Source organism: Lissotriton vulgaris, chromosome 1_1 (genome assembly GCF_964263255.1).
Source record: "Lissotriton vulgaris chromosome 1_1, aLisVul1.2, whole genome shotgun sequence".
Taxonomy (NCBI): Eukaryota; Metazoa; Chordata; class Amphibia; order Caudata; family Salamandridae; genus Lissotriton; species Lissotriton vulgaris.
This window is the reverse complement of record NC_141685.1, coordinates 1,382,782,458-1,382,806,715: the sequence shown is the minus strand read 5'-3', so window position 1 is coordinate 1,382,806,715 and position 24,258 is coordinate 1,382,782,458. Positions and strand designations below refer to the sequence as shown.

The following is a 24,258-nucleotide window of genomic DNA, read 5'->3' as shown; positions in this document are numbered from 1 at the left end:
CCCAGCATGCCACCCAGAACAAAACCATCAAGAAAATGCAAAATGTCTCGCACAAGTAAGAGGTCACTGTACTAGTAACAATATAGAAATGAAAGTCTCTGAAGTTAAGGACGCAAAAGCCACATATAATAAAAAAATAGTTAGTTGGAGGCCAGATGAAGAGGAAACAGAAAACTAAAATCTGCTCCAAGTTAAGCAACTTGTTGCAAACAAAATAGAAGCCAGCAATGAAAGAGCCTAGCCCAAGGTCTTTTTGAAGACAAGAGATACATTTTGAGGTCTAAAGAGGCATGGACTGTCAGGAGGAAACCCTGGCAAATGCTTGGGAATAAATGCGTGGCGTAAGCAAAGAGTGGGTTGAGGATTCTTTTATCAGAGCGCCTACAATGCCAGTCGAGTCTTTCCATAACAGAAGGATACCCCTAATGGCAACCCAGGGCCTTATAAAGATCTGTAGTAAAGAAGTTTAGAAGAACAAACAATTCCAGAGGTCCGGTACCATAAAAGTTGTATTTGCCAACAGCCAGATGGGCACTCCACGAAGGGAACGTGATTCCTCTAGACGGCCCTACCACACAGTATATTCTCATACCTTGCTCCTACGCAGTATTCTGAATAGCTTGACCACCAGATAAAGCAACTGTTTAACCCCAAGGTAGGTTTTATCTTTTGAACTCCCAGGCGCCCTTGCTGAATACCATAACCGTAAACTGATTCTGGGCGTAAATACTGTGGTGTCTCGAGGGTTAGGTGATTGGGCGAGACAACATGCCACAATTAAATGAAAACCTGAGCAAAGAGTGTCAAAAAGGATGGGCTAATAAAGTGCCATGCATTGTGGGACGTAGTACGTGCTAATGTGTTGGGTGAGGTGAAACACGTTGCATAATATGTGTAGCAATGTGTGAGGTGAACAGTAATGTGCTTTATTTGTTGCATTCTGTTTAAGTGGGCTGTATGGTCTTTGTTAATCGATTGTGTGTTACTGTGTTTTGTGTAGTGTTATAGCATGCATTTGTTGACTATATTCACCTCAGGGGGCTAGTTCTTGCTGAACAGCGGTTCGGGGAACACATGAACTTTCCTTCTTAGGCAACAATACCTCCCCATTGCTGAAGGAACCACCTCAGGAAGTGCACAAGAACAACTGGAGAGTTTGGCCACTACTCGTAGGAAAAACAAATCACATGCATATTGAAAGTGTACTACCTACAGAGTGATTATAAGTACGGGTATCAAAAGACCCACTGTTTAACGTATGGTAGAACTGGGTGTATAAAAAATACCCAAAGCAACAAATGCAAACCAAATCAAAAATTGAGTTTAACTTAAAGGCTAAACAAGTTTTCCATTTCCAAGAATACAGTATAGAAAAAGGGCAAACATGTTCCATAGTGCCAAAGATGAGATCTCTGAGTGAATGATAAACACACACATGGTTAAAATAACAATGTAAGAAATCGGGTAGTTGGTTGACTGGAGTGTGAGCCCTGGTCAAGAAGCAACCACAATCTTTGTCAGGGTGAGGCACAAGCCAACCCTAAATTAACCTGTGCTCAACCCTCTGGTAGCTGGGCACAAAGCAATCAGGCTTAAATTAGAAGCAATATGTAAAGTATTTCTGCAACACTTTAAACAGTAATAAAGTAAAACCCCCACACAAAAAGTATCCCACGGCAAACTAGAAAAATAGAGACGTCTTTATTAAATAAAACAAGACCAAAACAACTAAAATCCAATCAGTACACAAAGAGAGATGCTAGTTGAAAGATTCTAGTGAAAATAGCGCAAAAAATCACAAAGTGTCATCTGTGGATATTTGGTTGTGCCGGTACAAAGTCCCAAGTTCAGGTTGACCACTGTGGAGTTTCGGGGCGACTACAAGAACCCAGTTAGGCCCGCTGAACAAAGTACCTTAAATTCTGGTTTATCGAGCGTTGCAATGATCCGCATTGAAGATGCGTTGCTTATTATTATTATTATTATTATTATTATTGCATTTATTGAGCGCACAGCTACCCGGAGGTTTCCCGGCGCTTGCCTTGGGAACCCGTCCTGGCTTTTCGCTGTGATATAGCCCCTACAGGTCATCCCCAAGGTGAAAGCCAGGCATCCCGCCGCAGGGGGGCCGTTGTGGAGATTAAGCAAGCTTAATGCCCAGAGTTGCAGAGTGAGAACCCATGATTAGAGCAGGCACAGAAGCGAGAATTATCGAGTCCGTGGACATTTGAGCTCAAGACCCTGCCGCGTCGGGAATTGAACCCTGGACCCGGGTCTGACCTCAGCTTCCGGGTCTGCCTGCTCTACACCGTGAGACACATCCCTTCGGCTTAGCCGAAGGGATGTGTCAGCTCCAAGGTGTGGTGAGGCTGAAATGTGAGGTCCTGCATAGTCGTCGAGGATCCAGTCGATGAGAGTTTGTGATGCAAAGTCAGGCCTCGAGGATGCATCAAGCAGGCAGGGCGATGCATCTGTTACGAGGCGCTGTGAGGCTGTGCTGCACAGTCAGTCATCATCAAGGCTGCCATTGACAAAGGATGCACGCGCCTGCGCCGAGGATACATCGCAAAGCAATAGAGGCTGCTGAGGCTTTGCAGGTATTTGCGACAGGTTCAATCCATGCAGCTGTGGAGGTGGGTCGGTTCTACTGTATCCACAGAGGCTGGCAGAGCACCTTAGGCCACTTCCAAGAGTCCAGGACAGTGGTGGTACCACTTGGCGGAGTAGACTCATGGATGGCAGAGTCCAGGTGCTGAGGTCGAGGTGGTTGGAACCTTCTGTCCCTTAGGCTCAAGCCCTTGGAGTCATTCAGGTGGTCCTGGGCTCAACAGATGCATGTCCAGTCTTTCTCACCCAGGCAAAAGGGCAGCAGTCCTTCAGAGCAGCAGTCTAGCAGTGTGGTAGTCTGTTCAGCTGCACAGAGGTCCTTCTTCCTGGGCAGTGTATCCACAGGTCCATTAGTGTACTGAAGAGTTGGTGCCTGAGGTCCAGTATTTATACACAGTTGTGCCTTTAAAATGGAGAGGAGCATCTAGAGGCATGGCTTTGAAGTGCACAGGGGCCCAGACTTCCTGGTCCTGGCTCATGACTAACTACAGGGGTATGCAGCCCTTTGTGTGGAGGCAGGACACAACGTATGGAGAAGAAATTACTGCCCCATTGCAAAATCGGAACTCCGAGTAGCTCAACAAAACTACTATGCGGCGATTAAGACAGCCAAGGGGGAGTTTTACGCGGCTAGAATTCTCAGAGCTAAGAATAATAGCCGAGAAATTTTCTCCATTGTCAAGAGCTTCACAGCCCCGGTGGCAGAGAAGATGTCAGCCCCGATCTCTACAGATTGGTGTGAGCAACTATCTACCTATTTCATTGATAAAATACAAAAAATTCCAGACAGCCTTAAACCCTTTGATCAGCCACTCCCCCTGCTAGCCGATCAACTTCCACTCGATCGACTACCTTCACCTTCACTATGCCAAGCAACAGAGGTTAAAGTCGAGATGCCTAAATTTACTCATGTTGAGGAGATGGATGTGATGGCCATACTAAAAGCTCTGAAGTCGGGGTCCCCAGCAGATCCTTGCCCTGCGAGGGTTCTGAGTGGAGTGGCCGAAGTAATAGCCCCTATGGTTACTGCTCTGGTCAACGAGTCACTAGCTTCAGGAATGGTGCCCTCCCAGTGGAAACAAGCCAAACTCCTCCCTCTGATTAAAAAACCCACTGCAGATCCATTGATTACATCTAACTACCGGCCCATATCCCTTCTCCCAGCCCTTGCCAAAGTATGCGAGAAGGCCGCATTTCGGCAGCTGGAGAGGTTTGTGGAATCCTCTGGGGCACTCCATCCGGCCCAGTCGGGGTTCCGTACCTCTTTTAGCACCGAGACTGCACTGGTGGAGGTGGCAGAGGCCATCAGGGAGTGCCTGGACGGAGGCGGCAGAGCGGCTCTAATTTTATTGGACCTCTCTGCCGCGTTCGATACGGTGCCTCAACTCCAGCTTTTGACTAGGCTGGAGGATATTGGTATCTCGGGCACGGTCCTTGGGTGGATCAGGTCTTTCCTGTCTGACCGGACTCAGCAAATCTGGCTACCTCCCTTTCATTCTTCCAACCGCAGGGTAGAGACTGGAGTACCACAAGGGTCGACCTTGAGTCCCCTTTTATTTAATGTCTACTTAACACCTTTGATTCTGCTAGCAGAGAACTTGGGTGCGAAGATAATGGCATACGCCGACGACACCCAACTTCTCTTTACCTGGAACAAGGATAATATCTGCACTTCAGGAGCTCGCCAATGCCTATCCTCTGTATTTGCTTGGCTAGCAAGAGCCTGCCTCAAGTGCAATGAGGACAAATCAGAAATCTTGCTCTATGGCCAATTTCCAACTGACTTTAAAGAGTCCATCTGGCCCAGTGGATCACCTTGCCCCAAGGGAGAGGGTGGGATAGTTAAGAACCTTGGAGTCTGGTTTGGTGCCGATCTGTGTTTCCGTGACCAGATTTCTAGACTGGCTGGGGCTTGTTTTGGAACTCTGACCACCCTTTGAAGATTCTTTCCCCTCCTCCCCCAAGCGGCCAAAGAAACGGTAGCCAGAGCATTGGTGCTCTTCCGCCTGGACTACTCGAATGCCCTTTACATCGGGGCACCTGACTTTCTGATTAGAAAGCTACAGGTAGTCCAGAATGCGACGGTGTGACTCCTCTATAACATCCCGAGGAGGCTCAGCGTTTGTAAGCAACTGAGGGAGCTTCACTGGCTTCCAGTGGCCCAAAGAGTGCGTTTTAAAGCTCTAGTACTCGTTTATAAAGCCCTGCATGGACCATGTCCACCCTACCTTGCAAAAAGATTTGCCTTTTACCTACTGACCCGTCAGCTGCGATCTGCCTTCCGAAAGCAGGTGGTCATCCCCAGATTTAAGAGAGTTCGCCTGGGGGGGGGGGCAATCTCTGACGGTAAGGGGAGCTCAGTTGTGGAACGCCCTTCCTGATGATCTAAGATATTCCCTCAACCTGACTAACTTTAAAAAACTGTTAAAAACCCACCTTTTTATACATCATGAATAGCTGTTTTCCCGATCACTCTGATTCAGTTTCCTCACCGCGCCAGGACAGTCTCGACTAACAGAGCGCGTTATAAATCAATATATAACATAACATAACATAACATATTCAAGTGTAAGTGAGGCTGTGCAGAGCTCCTTCCTCCCATCCTGCTAGTGACAGCCCATCCAAGCATACCTTATAATGCTATTGTATGCGGCTGTCTAGGATGAATGCACAATTCTCAACTGTCAACTACACCCAGTCATGTGATCAGGAGACAGGCTGCAGGCACCAAATGGCAAATGCAGGAAAGAGCCAAATTGTAATTTAAAACAGACTTCACCATAATTTAGGATTTTTAATTACAATTCCAAAGACACCAAAATTGAACAGGTTATCTATTCCATTTGGAAATTGCAGCTTATTAAATGTAATAAGGTAACTTCAATGTCATCATAGTGGAGAGATAGGCTTTGCAGTAGTGAAACCCTCACTTTAGAGTTTTTCACTACCAGGACATTTAAACTTAAAGGCACATGTCCCACATTTTAAATACATTACACCCTGCCCTCGGGGCTATCCAGGGCCTCCTCTAAGGGTGACTTATATGCATTAAAAAGTAAGGTTCAGGCTTGGCAAAAGGTTTATTTTTCCAGGCCAAATTGGCAGTGTAAAACTGCACACAGAGGATGCAATGGCAGGCCTGAGACTTGTTTAATGTGCTAATTGAGTGGGTGGCACTATCAGTGCTACAAGCCAACTAGTAGCATTTAATTTACAGGCCCTGGGTACAGGTAGTTCAACTTTACTAAGGGCTTACAAGTAAAATAAATATGCTAATTGGGTTTAGGCCAATTCTACCATTGTTTACAGAGAGAGCACAAGCACTTTAGCAAACGTTAGCTAGCAGTGGTAAAATGCGCAGAGTTCTGAGGCCAGAAGAAAAAAAGTCAGCAAAACAGGAGGTCTGAAAGTAAAAGCTTAGGGGGAAACCCATCCTAAGGAGGCTAGGTCTATTGCACAACTACAACAAATTCAATACTAGCGGCAACATAAACTGAATACCTATCAGGGTATAACATGTAAGCAGTTTGAGAGTTGATTGGAATATTTTCATTTGAGGGTAAACCATGAAGCTTTGACCCAAAGCCATAAAAACAAAACCTCGCTGAAAGGAGATTTTGCAACTTGCAGTGATTGGACCTCAATTCAAGAATCAATTTGATATTTTGTACCTGCAACAAGAATGCAACTTTGGCATCATCTTCATAATCTGCCTCTGATTTTTTGAGCTGTTTGAGGAGCAATCTGTAGTTTGAAAGGTCTTCTCTTCGACGCGCTCGATTGTTCAACCTGGTGCACTGACGACATCGATCCACAGTGCGTGCATTAATCGACAGAGTGAATTCCGTGGAGGGTAAGTAGCTTTTGCAGCTGGGACAGTAGTAAATGTTTTTGGATAGCATTGCTGGGTCTTGTGGCACCTGTAAAAAAAAAACAGGGATAAAAGACATGCTCAAAGACAAAATTGACCAGTAGTTGAAGTGCTTAAGGTTTCACTAACATTTGGTACTTTTATTATCAACTCTATACTTGAATATCATTTTATAATGTTTACAAGAGTCAAACTGAAATGTCAAGCCTCTTCCTGTTAGTGCCATATTACATATAGCTGTACTATAATCCTTATTTCGTGAACAGGAACAAGGAGCAGCAATGTTCATCAGCAGAGCTTCTCTTAAGAGAGGGCATGATGAATTAATCGAGGAGGCAGACTAGCACAGCCAATCACTGCGCCTACGCATCCAGGGTAAATACTCCTTCTCTTCCACAAACAAGGAACTGAATCGAGCATGGCATCAATGGACATTATGTTTCTGCTACCATCAACTTAGCGGCAAACATTTAAAAATTTCACATATTTCCTAAAAACACTGAGATGTATAACTTTACATGAAAATGATTGTGTGTTTTTTAACACTGTAAAAATACAGTGTTGCTCTGATCCTTTTTTTAAGAAGTGTAGATAAGCAAATTCTTTTTAAAGGTATTATTTGTGCTAGGTTATAGTGTGGTGTTCAAAGCCCATCTTCATCTACCCATGACTGCCCAGGTGCCCCGCGTCCCTCTTGACAATGCTGGTAAAAATATGTAGGAAGCAGCAGGTGCCACAAAACAACAGCAGACTATCCTGTGTTCTGTTTTGAGAGACTTCATTAGAAGCTGGCACACAAGTGATTCTGGGCCTTCTTGTCACCCCAGTGTTGTCCCACTCTCAATAGAGCCCCGGTGATTACTAAAATGGTTAATGCACTATCAGCTAGATTCATGAAGCATTTTTGCAGGCGCAAACGGTGCGAATCACAGAATTCGGCCGTTTGCGCCCGCAAAAATGGCATTTGAAATTCATCATTGGGTCATGTACGCGCAATTTGAGAAATCGCAATAAAATGCGATTTTTCAAATTGCGATCGCATTTAAGGAATCTCAATTTGAGATTCCTTACATGCTATTCATGACCCAATATAAAATTGCGAATTCGCTGTTTTTTCCCGCTATTTACAGCGAAGTCAGACTTCGTGGTAAATAGCGAAAACTGAGAAAAATGCACTTTTGTGTATTTTTCTCAGTTGTATGTTATGGACATGTGTGTGCGCAACATAACTCTACATTTTCATTTCAGGGGTGCTACAGGGTGTCCTTTGGACACCCCTGGCACCCTTGAAATCGCATCCTTATTTGCGATTAGCATGTAGCTAATCGCAAATAAGGAATAACTCCCCATTCATTCCTATGGGCCTTTCGGCCCGTAGGAATGAATGGGGAGTTATTCCTTATTTGCGATTAGCTATTTGCTAATCGCAAATAAGGAATGTGTAGGAATCGCAATTTATTTAGCGATTCCTACATGAATACCGTTTTGCAAGTCCTTAATAGCGATTCCTTAATAATCGCTATTAAGGACTCGCAAAACGGCTCCTTGATGAATCTAGCCGATTGTAAGCTAGCACACTGAACAAATATCAGCCACAATCAAGTGCATTTGTTCACAAGTCTTCAAATCCAAACCCAGTAAACCACCAAACGGGGTTAGTTTTACAAACTGATGGGTAATTTGATAAATACTTTATTATGCAAATCACAGGCAGAACCAAGTTATATTCTATGGTTTCCTGTCCAACTATTTACATTATAACCCTGCCCATACTAACTTCATAGCAACCATATTTTGGTGACGGCAATGTGTTCATAGCTGAAGTAAGTCCCTCTGAGGTCCCAGAACCTTATCATACTCATCCTTGTTAATCAGTACATTTCTTCCAGTGGATCAACTAAATGTATCACAGATTCCAGAGAATCCAACTGATGCTATTTAGCAGATGTCTGTGCAAATATAGGACAGTGATCAATATCTATCTGTACTTATTCGCTGAAAACACAATGTATTTACCTTAAGCAGTCTTGCCACTTCAGGGTTAAACATCGGCGTTTTGATGTATTGCAGGAAGAGTGTCGAGATCCTTTTCCGAAGTCCTTCCAGGTTGGAATCTTGGACTCCTCTCATCAGAAGATCTGCCTCTCTGTCGATCAATTCAACTATTTCCTGGGTCAATTTACAATCGTGTTCCTACATGAGGACAAAATGTGAAAAATAAGTATGGGCTCAAACTCAATGATCAGATCTCAGAGTGTTTCATACAGTTTTGAATCACAGTTCTTCACACCTCATGTTCTTCTGAAGATTTTAGAAATATCCAAGCAAAGCACAACTAATAAAAGTACAGGGACTCTCTTGCACTGTCGTCTACAGGTAGAAAGCTTAATTTCAAACCTGTAGTTTACTCACTTTTCGGATATGCCTCTTAATTCCACCAATCCAAGCAGTACATCAACATGAAATGCATTGTATTGCACAGTTCAATTAATAAAATCATATGTTCAATTATATTCATTTGAATCAATTGTATGATTTGATCACTGCTCTTATTCCAAGCATAATGTTCTCAATATTATTAATAACTAACACCCTTTACCAGGCACAAAGATGCATGCACTGGCATGGGTAAGATCACTAGGCCAGTTGCTGCATGGACTTTGTAGGGCTCTGGCACTCCTTACTAGGCCTGTTACTTTATGCATCAAGTGTGGCCACTGTTATTAACTCAGATGATGCATAGGAAGTGTGGGGCCACTGATGCATGCAACTCATTATCGGACAGGAGATGGTGGATCTTTTATTGCAGTGTTTACTGAAACAACAAACACACAAAAATGACCAGACCTATTGCATATGATGTTACTTCCTTACATTGGTGTCATATTTTTCAGGTCTATCTAGGTAGTAGGTCTTTGGGGGCAGAGAGTTTGAAGAAGGCAATTAAAATAAATGATATCTGGAAACATTCTTCTAAAATAGCGTGTTAGCGCTCCCGTGTTCCACGGGCTCCTCCTCTACTTAATGGGACCAGCTATGCGGACGCGCAGTTAGCATTGCACAGACCTTTATGCAGCTGGGGGGCGAGCAATATTGTCACTGTTAACTGTTGAATCTGTGGATTGTGGTAACCATCTTGGTCATTTTATATGTTTTAATGGGCACATTGCACTTTTGTTCGGTGAGACACTGGGAGACGCTATTTTTGTTAGCGCTCTAGTGTTCCACAGGCTCTTCCTCTACTTAATGGGACTAACTGTGCAGACTTGCAATTAGTGTTGCACAGACATTTATGCAGCAGGGGGGCAAGCAATAGTGTCACTATTAACTGTTGAATCTGTGAATTGTGGTAACACTCCTGGTTATTTTATATTTTTGAATGGGCACATTGCACTTTGGTTCTGTGAGACACCAGAAGACAAAATTTTTGTTACCACTCCAGTGTTCCACGAGCTCCTCCTGTACCTGCCAAGAGGTGCCTATTTCAGTTTTGGGCCTCTGTGCGTTGTTCCTGCTATTGGGAGCTGGAAGCAACTTTAAAGAAGCATGAAAACCAGTCTCCGACCCCATTAGCGACACTGCTGAGACGCTGCAACCTGCACCGAGGCCAGGGTCACTGCTCCTGAAGTGCATGACGCACAGCTCGGCCTGCACCGCAGTTCCAAAACCCTTCAATGCTTGCCGACGCCTGCAGTTATCAGCATTTCCCAATGCCAGCGCTCGCACCACCATCGCCAGCACTTGCATCCTGTTATTGCGGCGGCGATAACCAGTTTATCCCTTCCATATAGCAAGCAGGAAAGGCAAATTAGGCAAATCATCAACACTCATTGGCCTATAGTGTTAACTGACCTCACACTAAATCAGATTCTCCCATAAAATCCATCATTAACATTCAGGCGATCATCCTCTATGAGGGATGCACTAGTGAGGAGCAGTCCCGAGATCACCCCAGCTCTCACTTGGTTGACAACCAAGACTGGATTCTTCAAATGCAGCTCGCGCAGAGCTTGCAAATTTGGAGTAAACATGACAGAGTACAGGACTGCACTCAGTACGAAACCTGTTAAAATCAGAGGTCATTACACTTGTTCAATTGACCACGCAGTATACGTATTGGAATGTCCATGTGCGCACAAGTACGTGGGGTGCACTAAACTCCATGTTTAAAATAGAATCCTACAGCATCTTAGAGAGGTGGTAAATTCTGACCCAAATTATCCAGTGGCTCAACATTTCAAGCTAGTGCACCACAACAACATCAGGGAACTGAAGTATTTGTCATAGGGGAAGTTCCAATATCCAGAAGAGAGAGTAACAGGTAGAAACTGTTGCGATAGTTAGAATCGGAGTTCATAATGGAACTAGACACTAAAATGCCGAATGGATTGAACATAAGGGAGGATTTGCATGATTTCCTTTAAGTATGCATGATTAGGGCATTGCTGTGTGTTTGGAGCCAAACATCTAATCATCTTTTCAGAATATTAATTATATGGCTGTCATTAGCAAATTTCCTCAATATTCAGATAGTAGCAGGTGAAATGCTGACCGTAACGAGAACTTACAGACTGTGGGAGGGAACGGAGGAAGCAGGGGAACAAAACAGTTTTGAAAGTAAAGGGGCCGATGGAAGGAGAAAAATTACAACATGGCCATCAGAAGGCGGGACTAAGTTGCTGAAACACAATCAGAATGCAGCATTTAAGATTTTGGGCACTCAAAAACATAGGTGGAAATTGGGCGGAGCTTCCCTCGCTATACTGTATACTGCATGCCTCGCAAAGCGAGTAGCGCATGCGTGCTGCAGTGCTCGGCAGACCTAAAACTGAGAGTAATGGACCCAGCAAGTCATGTGATCAAGACCGCGCTGTAGCATTTGCCTGTTCTATGGGACTGCCGAATTATATATTTTCCTGGATAAACGCACTTTAAGAACAAATTGAACGATTTCTGGCTCGTACCTGTTTTGCTGCAGCGAGAATCTGTGAGGCGCCAGGATTCTGTTGGATATATATATATATATATATATATCAATCACAACGAGGTGCCTGTCATGGAAAGAGACCCACAGACCAGGTGAGTATTCGCCAAATTCTTTATTTGAAGCAACAGCAAGAGAAAATGCACAGCGGCAGCAAATGTCCAGCCGACGCGTTTCGTGCTCGCGCACTTCTTCAAAGGCTGTGGCTTGCTGTGGCAGTGAGAAGGCATTTTCCAAACACCACATAAGTAGCGATGAAGTCTCGCCCAGGTGGGCGTGGCCGCCCCGCGGCCTGATGGTAGCTGTAGTGCTGGTGTTTCTTTTGTAAGCTGCCTCATTCCTGCAACAGTTCTGCTTTTACCCCAGTGGGTTTGCGCCTCCAAGCAACTCTGTCACTGTTGTCTGTGACCTTCAAACAAAAGGCTCTGATACATATATATACATATATATATATATATACACATACATATATATATATACATATATATACATATATATATATATATACACATACATATATATATATACATATATATACATATATATATATATATATATATATATATATATATATATATATATATATATATATATATATCAAACACGTCAAGAACCGGCGTAATCCTTCCTTAGATCTCGGACAAGGAATCGCACATGAGCCGTGGCCTCTATCAAAGTGCAGGTTTATTCCAGACACAACGTCCTACGCGTTTCGGAGTAAGATTACTCCTTCATCACGGGCAAACTTTGTGCATTTCAACATTGTTAATAAAATAAAATAGTGTGTCACGTGATACAACAACATAAACAAAATACTATGTCATATTGCTTTCTTCATATGAACGTTCGTATTTACACATTGTTAGAGTGTTCGTATTGCATTTACTCGACGGGTGATGATATACACAGCATTATTTTCAAAATGTTTGTTCCCATCCCATTTCACCAACTCAAAGATATTAGTTGGACATATTGTAACATTTTGGTTTCTTCCTGTGTAAACAAAATTACACATTACACGATGTTCTACTCAATTAAAGTAATCGAAATTAAACACATTTAGGTTTTTTCCATGTAAACAAAATTAGTATGCTCATTGCACGATGTTTTGCACATTAAAAGCAATATGGAATTAAACACATCCGAATTTGCACGCGTGAGACTCGAACCTATGGTCTCAAAAGACAAAACTATTTCATTTGTGTGTTTAGACAATTGAGCTACGCGCAATTACTGGGCTCAGCTGTGAAAATGGCATCATTTCTTCAGAACTGCTCATTGAGCACATTTAGACTGCGCACAATTACTGGGCTCAACTATGAAAATAGCATTATTACGTGTTCACTGGAAACATATATGACTGGAAGAACTTGTGTTACAACTGTCAACAAATAAAAGTAACACCCTAGCGGGCCAGAACTGCTCCTCGAGCACAAAATAGTCCAAAAGTCCGAATTGTGGTTGGGACTATCAAGATAATGCCCCAGTGGGCGAATGTTCATCAGTGTAGTCATTTCATAACTCTCTCTTGTACATGCATCTGTAACATTAAGGAAGATAAGACAAAGTCCTGTTAAAATCCTCATAGCCCAAAGAAGTGGTTTATGAAGAACACGCACAAAATTCTAAAAACAGCAAACAGAAAATAAGCAGCAAAATTCATCACAGTTACTAGCTCAAAACAAATTTGACTTTTAGTATAGATGCACTGACAATTCTTCGTCCATATTTAACCCATGGGGCGCCATGGTGTTAAATCTGATGATAAATTTGGACTCTAGTTTCCTGAGTTCTAGCAGTCTATTGCCTCCTCTCATGTTGAGGGAAACACAATCATAGCTGCAAATTTGACAAGGTTGGTATTGCTTTTATGGTACTCGTGGAAATGACGGGCTACCTGGTAGGTTTTATCGTTCTTGTTGATAGCCCTCAAGTGCTCTAACACTCGTTTTTTGCCTTTGTGAATGGTGCTCCCTATATAGTATTTTGAACATGGACACTTGAGAATGTAAACAACATATTCAGTGTTACAGTTAAGATGTTTTTGTATGACCCATGGAGCTTCATTATTGTTGAATTTCAAGGATTTGATACTGTTGCTGAATTTGCAGGCCTTGCACTGATTACACGTGAAAAAACCTTTAACCGCATTATCTTTTCTTGGGTTTGGGATCATGTTACTACATAACTGATCACGTAGTGACTTGGGTTTTCGAAAAGTTAAGGATGGATGATCTCCTATGTAACCTTTTAAGTCATTATCAGTTTTTAAGACCTCCCAAAACTTGTTGAGGCATTTTCTGACTTCCCAGGCATGTGTATTATAGGTGGTAATAAATCTAACAGTTTCTTTAGGCTTACTGGGAGATTCATTTTCAATGGGAAATATAAGCTCTTGACGATTAAGAGCATCAACTCTATTAATGGCTTTTTTCACAATTTTAGCACTGTATCCTCGTGTCAGAAATCTTTCCCTCATGGTTTCTTTTTCTGTCTCAAAGTTATTGGCTGTACTGCAATTTCTGCGGGCTCGTAACAGCTCTCCGAAGGGTATACTCTGTATTAGATTACGTGGATGGCAACTGTCCGCATGAAGTAGACTGTTGCCAGACGTGGATTTTCTAAACAGAGAACTTTCTATGGTGTTGTTTTTTATCTCATATATATATATATACACAATATAATCACAATTTCCGGGGCTCATGCGGAGCCGTTATTTTGCATAAATTAAAAGTGCTTCCATCTGGGATAAAAACACGGACTTCAATTCCCATAAAACAACGCCAAACTCATTCAGACATGACCAATCATGGCAGGCGAAATGGTTTTTAAAGGAAAGAGAAGACGTCAAAGCGCTTTTTGCACCGCGTCACCCTTTGAAAAAGTGGACACTCGAAATGCGTCAGGGCCGGAGTCCAATGCGCATCATGTTCAGAATTGTGACTGCTTTTACCATGTAATAAAGCTGTTTGGGGAAGCTGTTCGTTGGTCGAGTGCTGTTTATCTGTTGGACCACCCACACCAAGCTGTATATATATATATATATATATATATATATATATATATATATATATATATATATATTACCTACTGGCGGGCGCCAGTAGGCAGTTATAGTTAGGATTTTTTTTCAATGTTAAATCTCAAAATTCTATTTGGAATAACTTTGGCGCCGGGTGACGAATCTGCCTGAAAATTTCCTCAAAATGGCCTCCCGGCGAGCCCGGTCCTTCCCCTGAAAGTTTGGGGGGGATTCGTCAAGCGGGGCCGAGATAAAAGGGGGGTCCCAAAACGTGTTTTCTCCATGTTAATTTCCATAGGGCGGTCAACCTCACTTTTAGCCCGAACGGCTGAATGGTTTTCCACCAAACTTGGCAAAATTGTAGGGACTGGTAGCCCGATGTGCCTTTGCTATGTCTCAAGATATGTGCTTCAGTGGATTTTGAGTAATTTTGGTTAAAAAAAAAATATATCTATAGGCGCGCCCCGGTGCGCGCACCGGGCGCGACACACGACTTGCGCGCGGAAAGCTGATTGGCTCTCGGGTGTCTGTAAACATTCTAAACAGTCCGGAGCGGCCGCCATCTTGTCTCTCGGTAAAATCGAGACACAAGAGGTGGCAAAAATAAAGGGGGGAATTGACCATAAGGGGGCAGGGTAGACCCCCCTGACCCCCTAGGTTTGATGTGGGGGCTATAAAAGGGCCCCCCGGGGCAATACATTTTTTTTTTCGATTTGCGCGGGGGGACCGCCCGGTTCGCGCACCGGGGAGCGGACCAGGGAGCGTACCATGGGAAAAAAAGAATGACAGAGTTTTCCAAAAATGTAGCATTTTTTTTATAAATTGGAGGTAGTTCTAAAAAGAACTGTTTTTTTGCTTCTTTTTTAGTTTTTACATTTTTTTTTACTTTTTCCGAACGTTTAAAAAATTTTTTGGTATTTTTTTCAGAACAAAAACAAAACTAGGGAATGCAAAACTGCTCAACAGGAGCAAAAAAAAAGGGGGAAAATTAGGGCTGAGGGGAGCAGCGGTGTTCCTCCCTCTTTCGAACAATCAGGTCAACGCTCTGCTCCCCATAACATAGCAGTTGGTCACACTGCTTACAACGAAATGTAATATCAGCAAAAACAGGCTGAATATTTTGGGTCATCACTGCTGGTCTTCCTCTCACCGATGATGTTGAAGCTCCGGTGGAAGTGGAGGGGCAATCGGGTGGTGGATTGCGAGCCAGGGCCCTGGTGCTCTCCCGTGCAAAATTAATTGGGTGCTTCCTCTCAACATGTCTGAATAATGTTGCATTGCCAAAACTATATTTCCGGGTGGGATTTCCACGTGAGAACAGTGTCACAAATTTTACACGTGACTTTTGCTGCATTGCATTTTTTCTCCCCCTCTGGAAAAGAGAAAAACTTCCAAATGAAGTGGTCCTTCCCTTTTCTCTGTGGGGGGACCTCAGGCAGGAATTCATCTGAAGAGTATGAGGACTGGTCCTGGGAAGGGTTCTGGGAACCAGACATGGTTAAATTAGTTTTTTTTGCAGGAACAGACAAGAGGTGTTGTCTCAGCAAAAGCAAACAGGTTGTGAGGGAAATGGGCGGGGTCTTTCCCTACTTGTGAAAAAAAACTGTTATTAACCAATGAAAAGTGTTATTTTCAGGTCACATGACCCGATGCGCTTACGCTACGCGCCCCGGGCCGCGTCGCGTAAGCGCGTTGCGCGATCGTATTTGCTCGAGTGCTTCCGGGTGCGCTTACGCCGTGCGTATCACGCGGAGGCGGCTACACGACACGTCACGATCATGAGATTGGCGCTTACAGGACGCTCCCTGGTGCGCACCCCGGGGCGCTTCATAGAACTACGCTTTCCGGGGCGCTCACCGGGGGGCACACCGGGAGCGCTCCAAGGCAAAAAAAAAATGGAAAAAATAAATATATACAAAAAAAATTTGGCCAAATTTGTAGGGACTGGTAGCTTGATCTGCCTTTGCTATGTCTCAAGATATATGCACAAGGGGTTTTTACGAAAATTAACTTTGAAAAAAATATATATTGGCCTACATTGGGCTATATATATGTTAGAGCCCAAATGTAGCCCAATGTAGCCCAATGTAGCCCAATGTAGCCCAAAGATGGCCTCCAGAGACAAAAAAAAACAAATGTAGCCCAAATATCAGCCAGATGTAGCCCAAATATAGCCCAATGACAGAATGTCCCAGAGTGTTCTAAAGAACAACTAGAGCGCTAACAGTCTTACATATAAACTGAGACTTATAGTTAGGAATTAGCATTTAAAAAAACCTTTGAAATTCACAGAAAAAACCATAGGTTTCACACCAGTTATAGTTAGCTGGAAATTTTACTGACATAAAACCAATGAAATTCCCACGTTATAGTTAGTTGGACTCACTATAACTTGCGCGTGTAATGCACTGCTGATGACATCACATATTACATCACTCATGACATGGTCAGTGACATCACTCATGACATCACTGATGACACCATCCAGTGAATGTGTGTCTTTCTGAAAAATAAACATGTTTTATATATGTATATGTAAAGGTCGATGGAAGAATAAATGTTTCAATAAGTGTCTTAATGGATGTTTTAAAAAAAAATTGATTGGTTAACTGGCTTAATAAGTGTATCATAGTGAATACATATATTAGCGAGTATTGTTTAAATATTTAAATGTTTGTATCAGTGTTTCACTTTGTGTATAAGTGGCTGCATGGGTTGGTGAGTAGCTACATGTGTGTGTATATGGGTTATTAGATTTTTTTTAGTATCAGTATAAGTGTCTGTATGATTTGGTGAGGGTGTTACTTAGCACATAGATGAATCAATGACTGACTCACTGTTTGTATGTGTTTTGAAGACAGCATATGTGCCGGACTGTATGGGTGGATGAGTGTGTATATGTGTGTGTTAGTGTAGGAATGACTGTCTCACTAGTGTCTTTATCAGTAACGAAATATGTTTTAATCTAGTATATGTGAGTATTGATGTTTATAAGTGAGTATATGTGAGATTGTAAGAGTTCCTGTTTAAATAAGTATGTGTTTCTATAAGTGATTGTTTAAGTGAGTAAGTATGTGTAAGTTTCCTTAGAAGTAAGGTGGTAGTGTGTGTATAGCTGTATATGCAAAAAAAGGATGTTCAATAGTTTATTTGCATGTGTGAGTATGTGTGTGAGTAACTTTTGGAAGACTGTCGGTGTGTTAACGGATGTAAAGGTGTCTCACTACATATGATGAGTGAGTATATGTCTGAATGACTATGTAGAACTGCTTAATTCAGACACATCTGTTCATCACCACGCCCTTTTCTGAATCATTTTTGTCCACCATAAGCGTGGAAGGGTATACTCAGATGTGAGTCCCTAGCTCATTGCACCATCAGGATTCAAGCAAGCCGGGCCGAAGACGGCTGAAATGCCAGAAACCGGTCCACGGTAGCTTGTTTCCTTCCCAGTATAAGAATTGGCTTGGTAGTTTGGTCTGCCCTGTTCCCATGATGCACTGGGCCAGGGTCAGACTAATTTGCATATAGCCAAGTTCTGAGCTGGGATGGTGCAGTGAGCTAAAAAACGGTGATGGATCAAGCCCTGATCCTTGGACTGGGTAAGAGTGGTCTGCTTAATTCAGACACTCTGTTCATCACCACACCCTTTTCTGAATCGTTTTTGTCCACCATAAGCGTGGAAGGGTATACTCAGATGTGAGTCCCTAGCTCATTGCACCATCAGGATTCAAGTAAGCCGGGCCGAAGACGGCTGAAATGTCAGAAACCGGTCCCCGGTAGCTTGTTTCCTTCCCAGTATAAGAATTGGCTTGGTAGTTTGTTCTGCCCTGTTCCCATGATGCACTGGGCCAGGGTCAGACTAATTTGCTTATAGCCAAGTTCTGAGCTGGGATGGTGCAGTGAGCTAAAAAACGGTGATGGATCAAGCCCTGATCCTTGGACTGGGTAAGAGTGGTCTGCTTAATTCAGACACTCTGTTCATCACCACCCCCTTTTCTGAATTATTTTTGTCCACCATAAGCGTGGAAGGGTATACTGAGATGTGAGTCCCTACCTCATTGCACCATCAGGATTCAAGCAAGCCGGGCCGAAGACGGCTGAAATGCCAGAAACCGGTCCCCGGTAGCTTGTTTCCTTCCCAGTATAAGAATTGGCTTGGTAGTTTGGTCTGCCCTGTTCCCATGATGCACTGGGCCAGGGTCAGACTAATTTGCATATAGCCAAGTTCTGAGCTGGGATGGTGCAGTGAGCTAAAAAAACGGTGATGGATCAAGCCCTGATCCTTGGACTGGGTAAGAGTGGTCTGCTTAATTCAGACACTCTGTTCATCACCACCCCCTTTTCTGAATCATTTTTGTCCACCATAAGCGTGGAAGGGTATACTCAGATGTGAGTCCCTAGCTCATTGCACCATCAGGATTCAAGCAAGCCGGGCCGAAGACGGCTGAAATGCCAGAAACCGGTCCCCGGTAGCTTGTTTCCTTCCCAGTATAAGAATTGGCTTGGTAGTTTGGTCTGCCCTGTTCCCATTATGCACTGGGCCAGGGTCAGACTAATTTGCATATAGCCAAGTTCTGAGCTGGGATGGTGCAGTGAGCTAAAAAACGGTGATGGATCAAGCCCTGATCCTTGGACTGGGTAAGAGTGGTCTGCTTAATTCAGACACTCTGTTCATCACCACCCCATTTTCTGAATCATTTTTGTCCACCATAAGCGTGGAAGGGTATACTCAGATGTGAGTCCCTAGCTTATTGCACCATCAGGATTCAAGCAAGCCGGGCCGAAGACGGCTGAAATGCCAGAAACCGGTCCCCGGTAGCTTGTTTCCTTCCCAGTATAAGAATTGGCTTGGTAGTTTGGTCTGCCCTGTTCCCATGATGTACTGGGCCAGGGTCAGACTAATTTGCATATAGCCAAGTTCTGAGCTGGGATGGTGCAGTGAGCTAAAAAACGGTGATGGATCAAGCCCTGATCCTTGGACTGGGTAAGAGTGGTCTGCTTAATTCAGACACTCTGTTCATCACCACCCCCTTTTCTGAATAATTTTTGTCCACCATAAGCGTGGAAGGGTATACTCAGATGTGAGTCCCTAGTTCATTGCACCATCAGGATTCAAGCAAGCCGGGCCGAAGACGGCTGAAATGCCAGAAACCGGTCCCCGGTAGCTTGTTTCCTTCCCAGTATAAGAATTGGCTTGGTAGTTTGGTCTGCCCTGTTCCCATGATGCACTAGGCCAGGGTCAGACTAATTTGCATATAGCCAAGTTCTGAGCTGGGATGGTGCAGTGAGCTAAAAAACGGTGATGGATCAAGATCTGATCCTTGGACTGGGTAAGAGTGGTCTGCTTAATTCAGACACTCTGATCATCACCAACTCCTTTTCTGAATCATTTTTGTCCACCATCAGCGTGGAAGGGTATACTCAGATGTGAGTCCCTAGCTCATTGCACCATCAGGATTCAAGCAAGCCGGGCCGAAGACGGCTGAAATGCCAGAAGCTGGTCCCCGGTAGCTTGTTTCCTTCCCAGTATAAGAATTGGCTTGGTAGTTTGGTCTGCCCTGTTCCCATGATGCACTGGGCCAGGGTCAGACTAATTTGCATATAGCCACGTTCTGAGCTGGGATGGTGCAGTGAGCTAAAAAACGGTGATGGATCAAGCCCTGATCCTTGGACTGGGTAAGAGTGGTCTGCTTAATTCAGACACTCTGTTCATCACCACCCCCTTTTCTGAATTATTTTTGTCCACCATAAGCGTGGAAGGGTATACTCAGATGTGAGTCCCTAGCTCATTGCACCATCAGGATTCAAGCAAGCCGGCCGAAGACGGCTGAAATGCCAGAAACCGGTCCCCGGTAGCTTGTTTCCTTCCCAGTATAAGAATTGGCTTGGTAGTTTGGTCTGCCCTGTTCCCATGATGCACTGGGCCAGGGTCAGACTAATTTGCATATAGCCAAGTTCTGAGCTGGGATGGTGCAGTGAGCTAAAAAACGGTGATGGATCAAGCCCTGATCCTTGGACTGGGTAAGAGTGGTCTGCTTAATTCAGACACTCTGTTCATCACCACCCCCTTTTCTGAATCATTTTTGTCCACCATAAGCGTGGAAGGGTATACTCAGTTGTGAGTCCCTAGCTCATTGCACCATCAGGATTCAAGCAAGCCGGGCCGAAGACGGCTGAAATGCCAGAAACCGGTCCCCGGTAGCTTGTTTCCTTCCCAGTATAAGAATTGGCTTGGTAGTTTGGTCTGCCCTGTTCCCATGATGCACTGGGCCAGGGTCAGACTAATTTGCATATAGCCAAGTTCTGAGCTGGGATGGTGCAGTGAGCTAAAAAACGGTGATGGATCAAGCCCTGATCCTTGGACTGGGTAAGAGTGGTCTGCTTAATTCAGACACTCTGTGTCAGGTCCGTTCTGGATGCTCCTCAGGATTGGATCGATGCTATATGGGGGCCCACCTCTAGATCAACCCAAGTCTGACAGTAATTGTGCTCAGACTGTTAAGGCGATCAAGCGGGGGAAAAGTTGGGTCCGGAGGAGAGCAGCTGGGCACTTAACCCTGTAATTACAGAAACAATGGATAAGTACCACAGAACCCTAAGCGGGAACATCTACTACTTAACAAAACACCTGGTACCTCACCTGTATATCCCACAGGTGTGCCTGTATGCAGGAAGGATCTAAGGGCGGCTTCTATATCCCCTGGCTGTACTACTGGAAAATATAATATAGAGAGCATTAGAAAACCCCCATGTTCCCTCCCCTTCTGGAACGTGAAAGATTAGACCAGCAATGAACACCTACCCATGTGTAGGATAAAGATAACCTAAAGTTGCCCCATATAACCAAATAATGAAAATAACGATCACATTCCTGGTAAACGGTGGTTGATAACAAAAGGTCTTTCTCCTCCGAGGAAATGCTTAGAAGAATAACCTCAGTGTGTGCAAGACGCGACTACCCCAAGATCTCTCCAACATTCCCTAGAATGTAAATAACGCCAAAGATAGGAAAATAAAACATATGCCCAGCGTACAGTATTTATATGTATAGCGTCTCTACAGATCCTGCTCTGTAGGCGCTCCAACAGTGAGTACAGAGTACTGAAAAATGTAAGGCGGCACCTATACCCAGGTGTCCTGCGCAAACCGGAGCAAGACGCTCCCTGAAAGTATGCAACAAACTGTTTTCGTAAACACACTAAGAAAGCATGTGCCCCACTCGATCTGAAAACCTGTTGCTGGAATGATAGCAGGACACGGGCGCTTCCTAAGCCCCTCCAGGTAATCCAAACTCGAGCGGCAACACCCCAAAGCACACAATGTTGTAGGCGCTTCCTAAGCCCCACCAGGATATTCCACAACCGGGCTCCGAAAACCAAGAACGCTGAACTCACGCGCTGATGGCGACGTGTTCCTTCAACGCAAGCCGAAACTTGCCTCCGCCGATAACCAAGGATCCAGAAAGACGAGTCAATAGTACTCGAACCATACACAAGCAGGAATAATCGGCAGCGCGTCTTCCGCAAGACTTCCTGTTAATCCCTAGTCGCGTCGCGTCATAGGAGCGCGCGGCGCACAGGATCATGGGATATGTAGTTTCCCATTCCGTTTCTCAGAACAGGGCAGGCAGTGATTTACCAGAGGTCGGGGAGCGTGAATCGTGACAGTACACCCCCTCTCACAACACTCACTGACTGCCACCAGGTTTACCAGGATGTGACAAATGGACCCTCCGCACCAGTCTAGGCGCATGAACCGCACCCACAGGTTCCCACGAATCTTCCTCGGGACCATACCCCTTCCAAGACACTAGGTACTGAAGCCTCCCCCTCACTCTACGAGAGTCCAAGATGCGCCGCACCTCATACTCCACCTCCTGTTCTACCCTCACAGGTGCAGGAGCTGAATGACTCGGACCCCGTGCAGGCTTGACCAGTGAGACATGGAACACAGGGTGTATTCTGAAATGTGAGGGGAGTTTTAGTTTTACTGCTACGGGGTTGACATGACGAATCACCTGGTAAGGACCGATGAACCTGGGGTTGAAAATGCTGAACCTTTTGAACCGGATGTTCCGAGTGGACAGCCACACCCAATCCCCTTTCTTGTACCCAGGACAAGGCCTACGATGTCTATCGGCCTGAGATTTGTACCTAAGCTTAGCTTGTACAAGATTTTTTCTGGCTTGCAAAACAGTTTTCCGCAACCGCACCAATCTTGTCTGTAACTGTGGAATGGGGGCTTCAACACCTGGCACACTCAAAGGGGCGAATCTGGGATGAAACCCATAAGTACAGAAAAACGGGGTACACAAAGTAGAGGAATGAATAGCGTCATTATACGCCACCTCAGCCGACCATAACCATTCGACCCAAGCCTCAGTAGAGGTATCAACAAAACACCTCAGGTATTGTTTGAGGGTCTGGTTTAACCTTTCGGTCTGCCCATCCGTTTGCGGATGAAAGCTGGTGGACAATGAAGAGGCAATGCCCAATCGATCACACCAGACCCTCCAAAATTTGGCAGTGAATTGTGCCCCTCTATCTGAAACAATAACCTTGGGTAGGCCATGTAACCGCACAACATGTACAAGCAGTAACTGGGCTAATTGACTAGCTGTGGGAACCCCTTTACAGGCAATGAAGTGGCCCATCTTGGTCAAGTAGTCCACGACTACAACTATCGCTGACATCCCATGATCCTGAGGGAGGCCCACCACAAAATCAACTGAAAAGCTTTCCCAAGGACTCACAGGCGTGGGCATTGTTTGTAACAGCCCTAGTGCTGGTCTATGATCGCTTTTTGCCTGCGAACAGACTTCACATCGTTGAACCCAAGCGAACACATCCGGCCGGATGGTGGGCCACCAGTAAGTGCGTAGCAATTTTTCCAAAGTTTTCTTCCCTCCAGTGTGTCCCGCGCATGGTAGATTGTGGCACCACTTGAATACTTGTTGTCTCAATGCCAGAGTGGGGAGAAGCAATTGAGACCCCTTCCTTGGCAACCCTTGACGAATTCTCCATTCCGGGTGTAACCGAATCCATGTTTTCCATGCAAAGGTCTGGATGCCTCTCTTGACTTTGTGGAGAAATTCTTCCGTCTGGATTACCCCTACCACCTGTTGAGGTTTGATGATGCTGGTTTCAAGAGACTCCATCAATGTTGGGTGACTTTCTTGCCGTGTGAGAGCATCAGCTTTCCGATTGTCACATCCCAGACGGAAGGTGACCACAAAATGGAACTCCGAAAAGAAGAGCATCCATCGCAGTTGTCTGGGGGTGAGATGGCGCGCGGCTCTCAGAAACTGAAGATTGCGGTGGTCTGTATAAACCGTGATTTGGTGCGTGGCACCCATCAGCCAATGCCTCCACTCCGTGAAGGCGTCTTTAATTGCGAGCAATTCCTTCTCTGCAATCGTATAATTGCGTTCTGCAGAATTTAACTTGCGTGACATGAAGGCAATGGGATGTAGGTGACCGGTATCTTCACTCCTCTGCGAGAGAACAGCCCCCACCGCTAGTTCGGACGCATCGGCCTCTACCACGAAAGGAAGTTTTGGGTTAGCATGAACCAATATCGGAGCAGATGTGAACGCGGTCTTCAACCGATCAAACGCTGTTTGCTCATCGGTTCCCCAGAAAAAAGGAGTGTTCTTCCGGGTCAATCTTGTGAGAGGTGCCACCAGATCCGAAAAATGAGAGATGAACCTCCGATAGAAGTTAGCAAAACCCAGAAGTTTCTGGATATCCTTGACAGTGGTGGGTTGTGGCC

The 24,258-nt window shown here is 44.6% G+C and overlaps 1 protein-coding gene across 2 annotated transcripts in view; it reads right to left on the bottom strand.

Annotated features, from left to right (window-relative positions):
* IQUB (IQ motif and ubiquitin domain containing) overlaps nucleotides 1–24,258 on the bottom strand; it is a 438,241-nt gene that overhangs the window by 58,184 nt on the left and 355,799 nt on the right. For both annotated transcript variants that reach the window (XM_086966816.1, XM_086966821.1), the window contains 2 exons: nucleotides 8,495–8,671; nucleotides 6,279–6,527 (listed from right to left, as the gene is read on the bottom strand). In XM_086966816.1, the coding sequence (XP_086822942.1) occupies nucleotides 6,279–6,527; nucleotides 8,495–8,671 (426 nt within the window). The remainder of the gene's footprint in view (nucleotides 1–6,278; nucleotides 6,528–8,494; nucleotides 8,672–24,258) is intronic.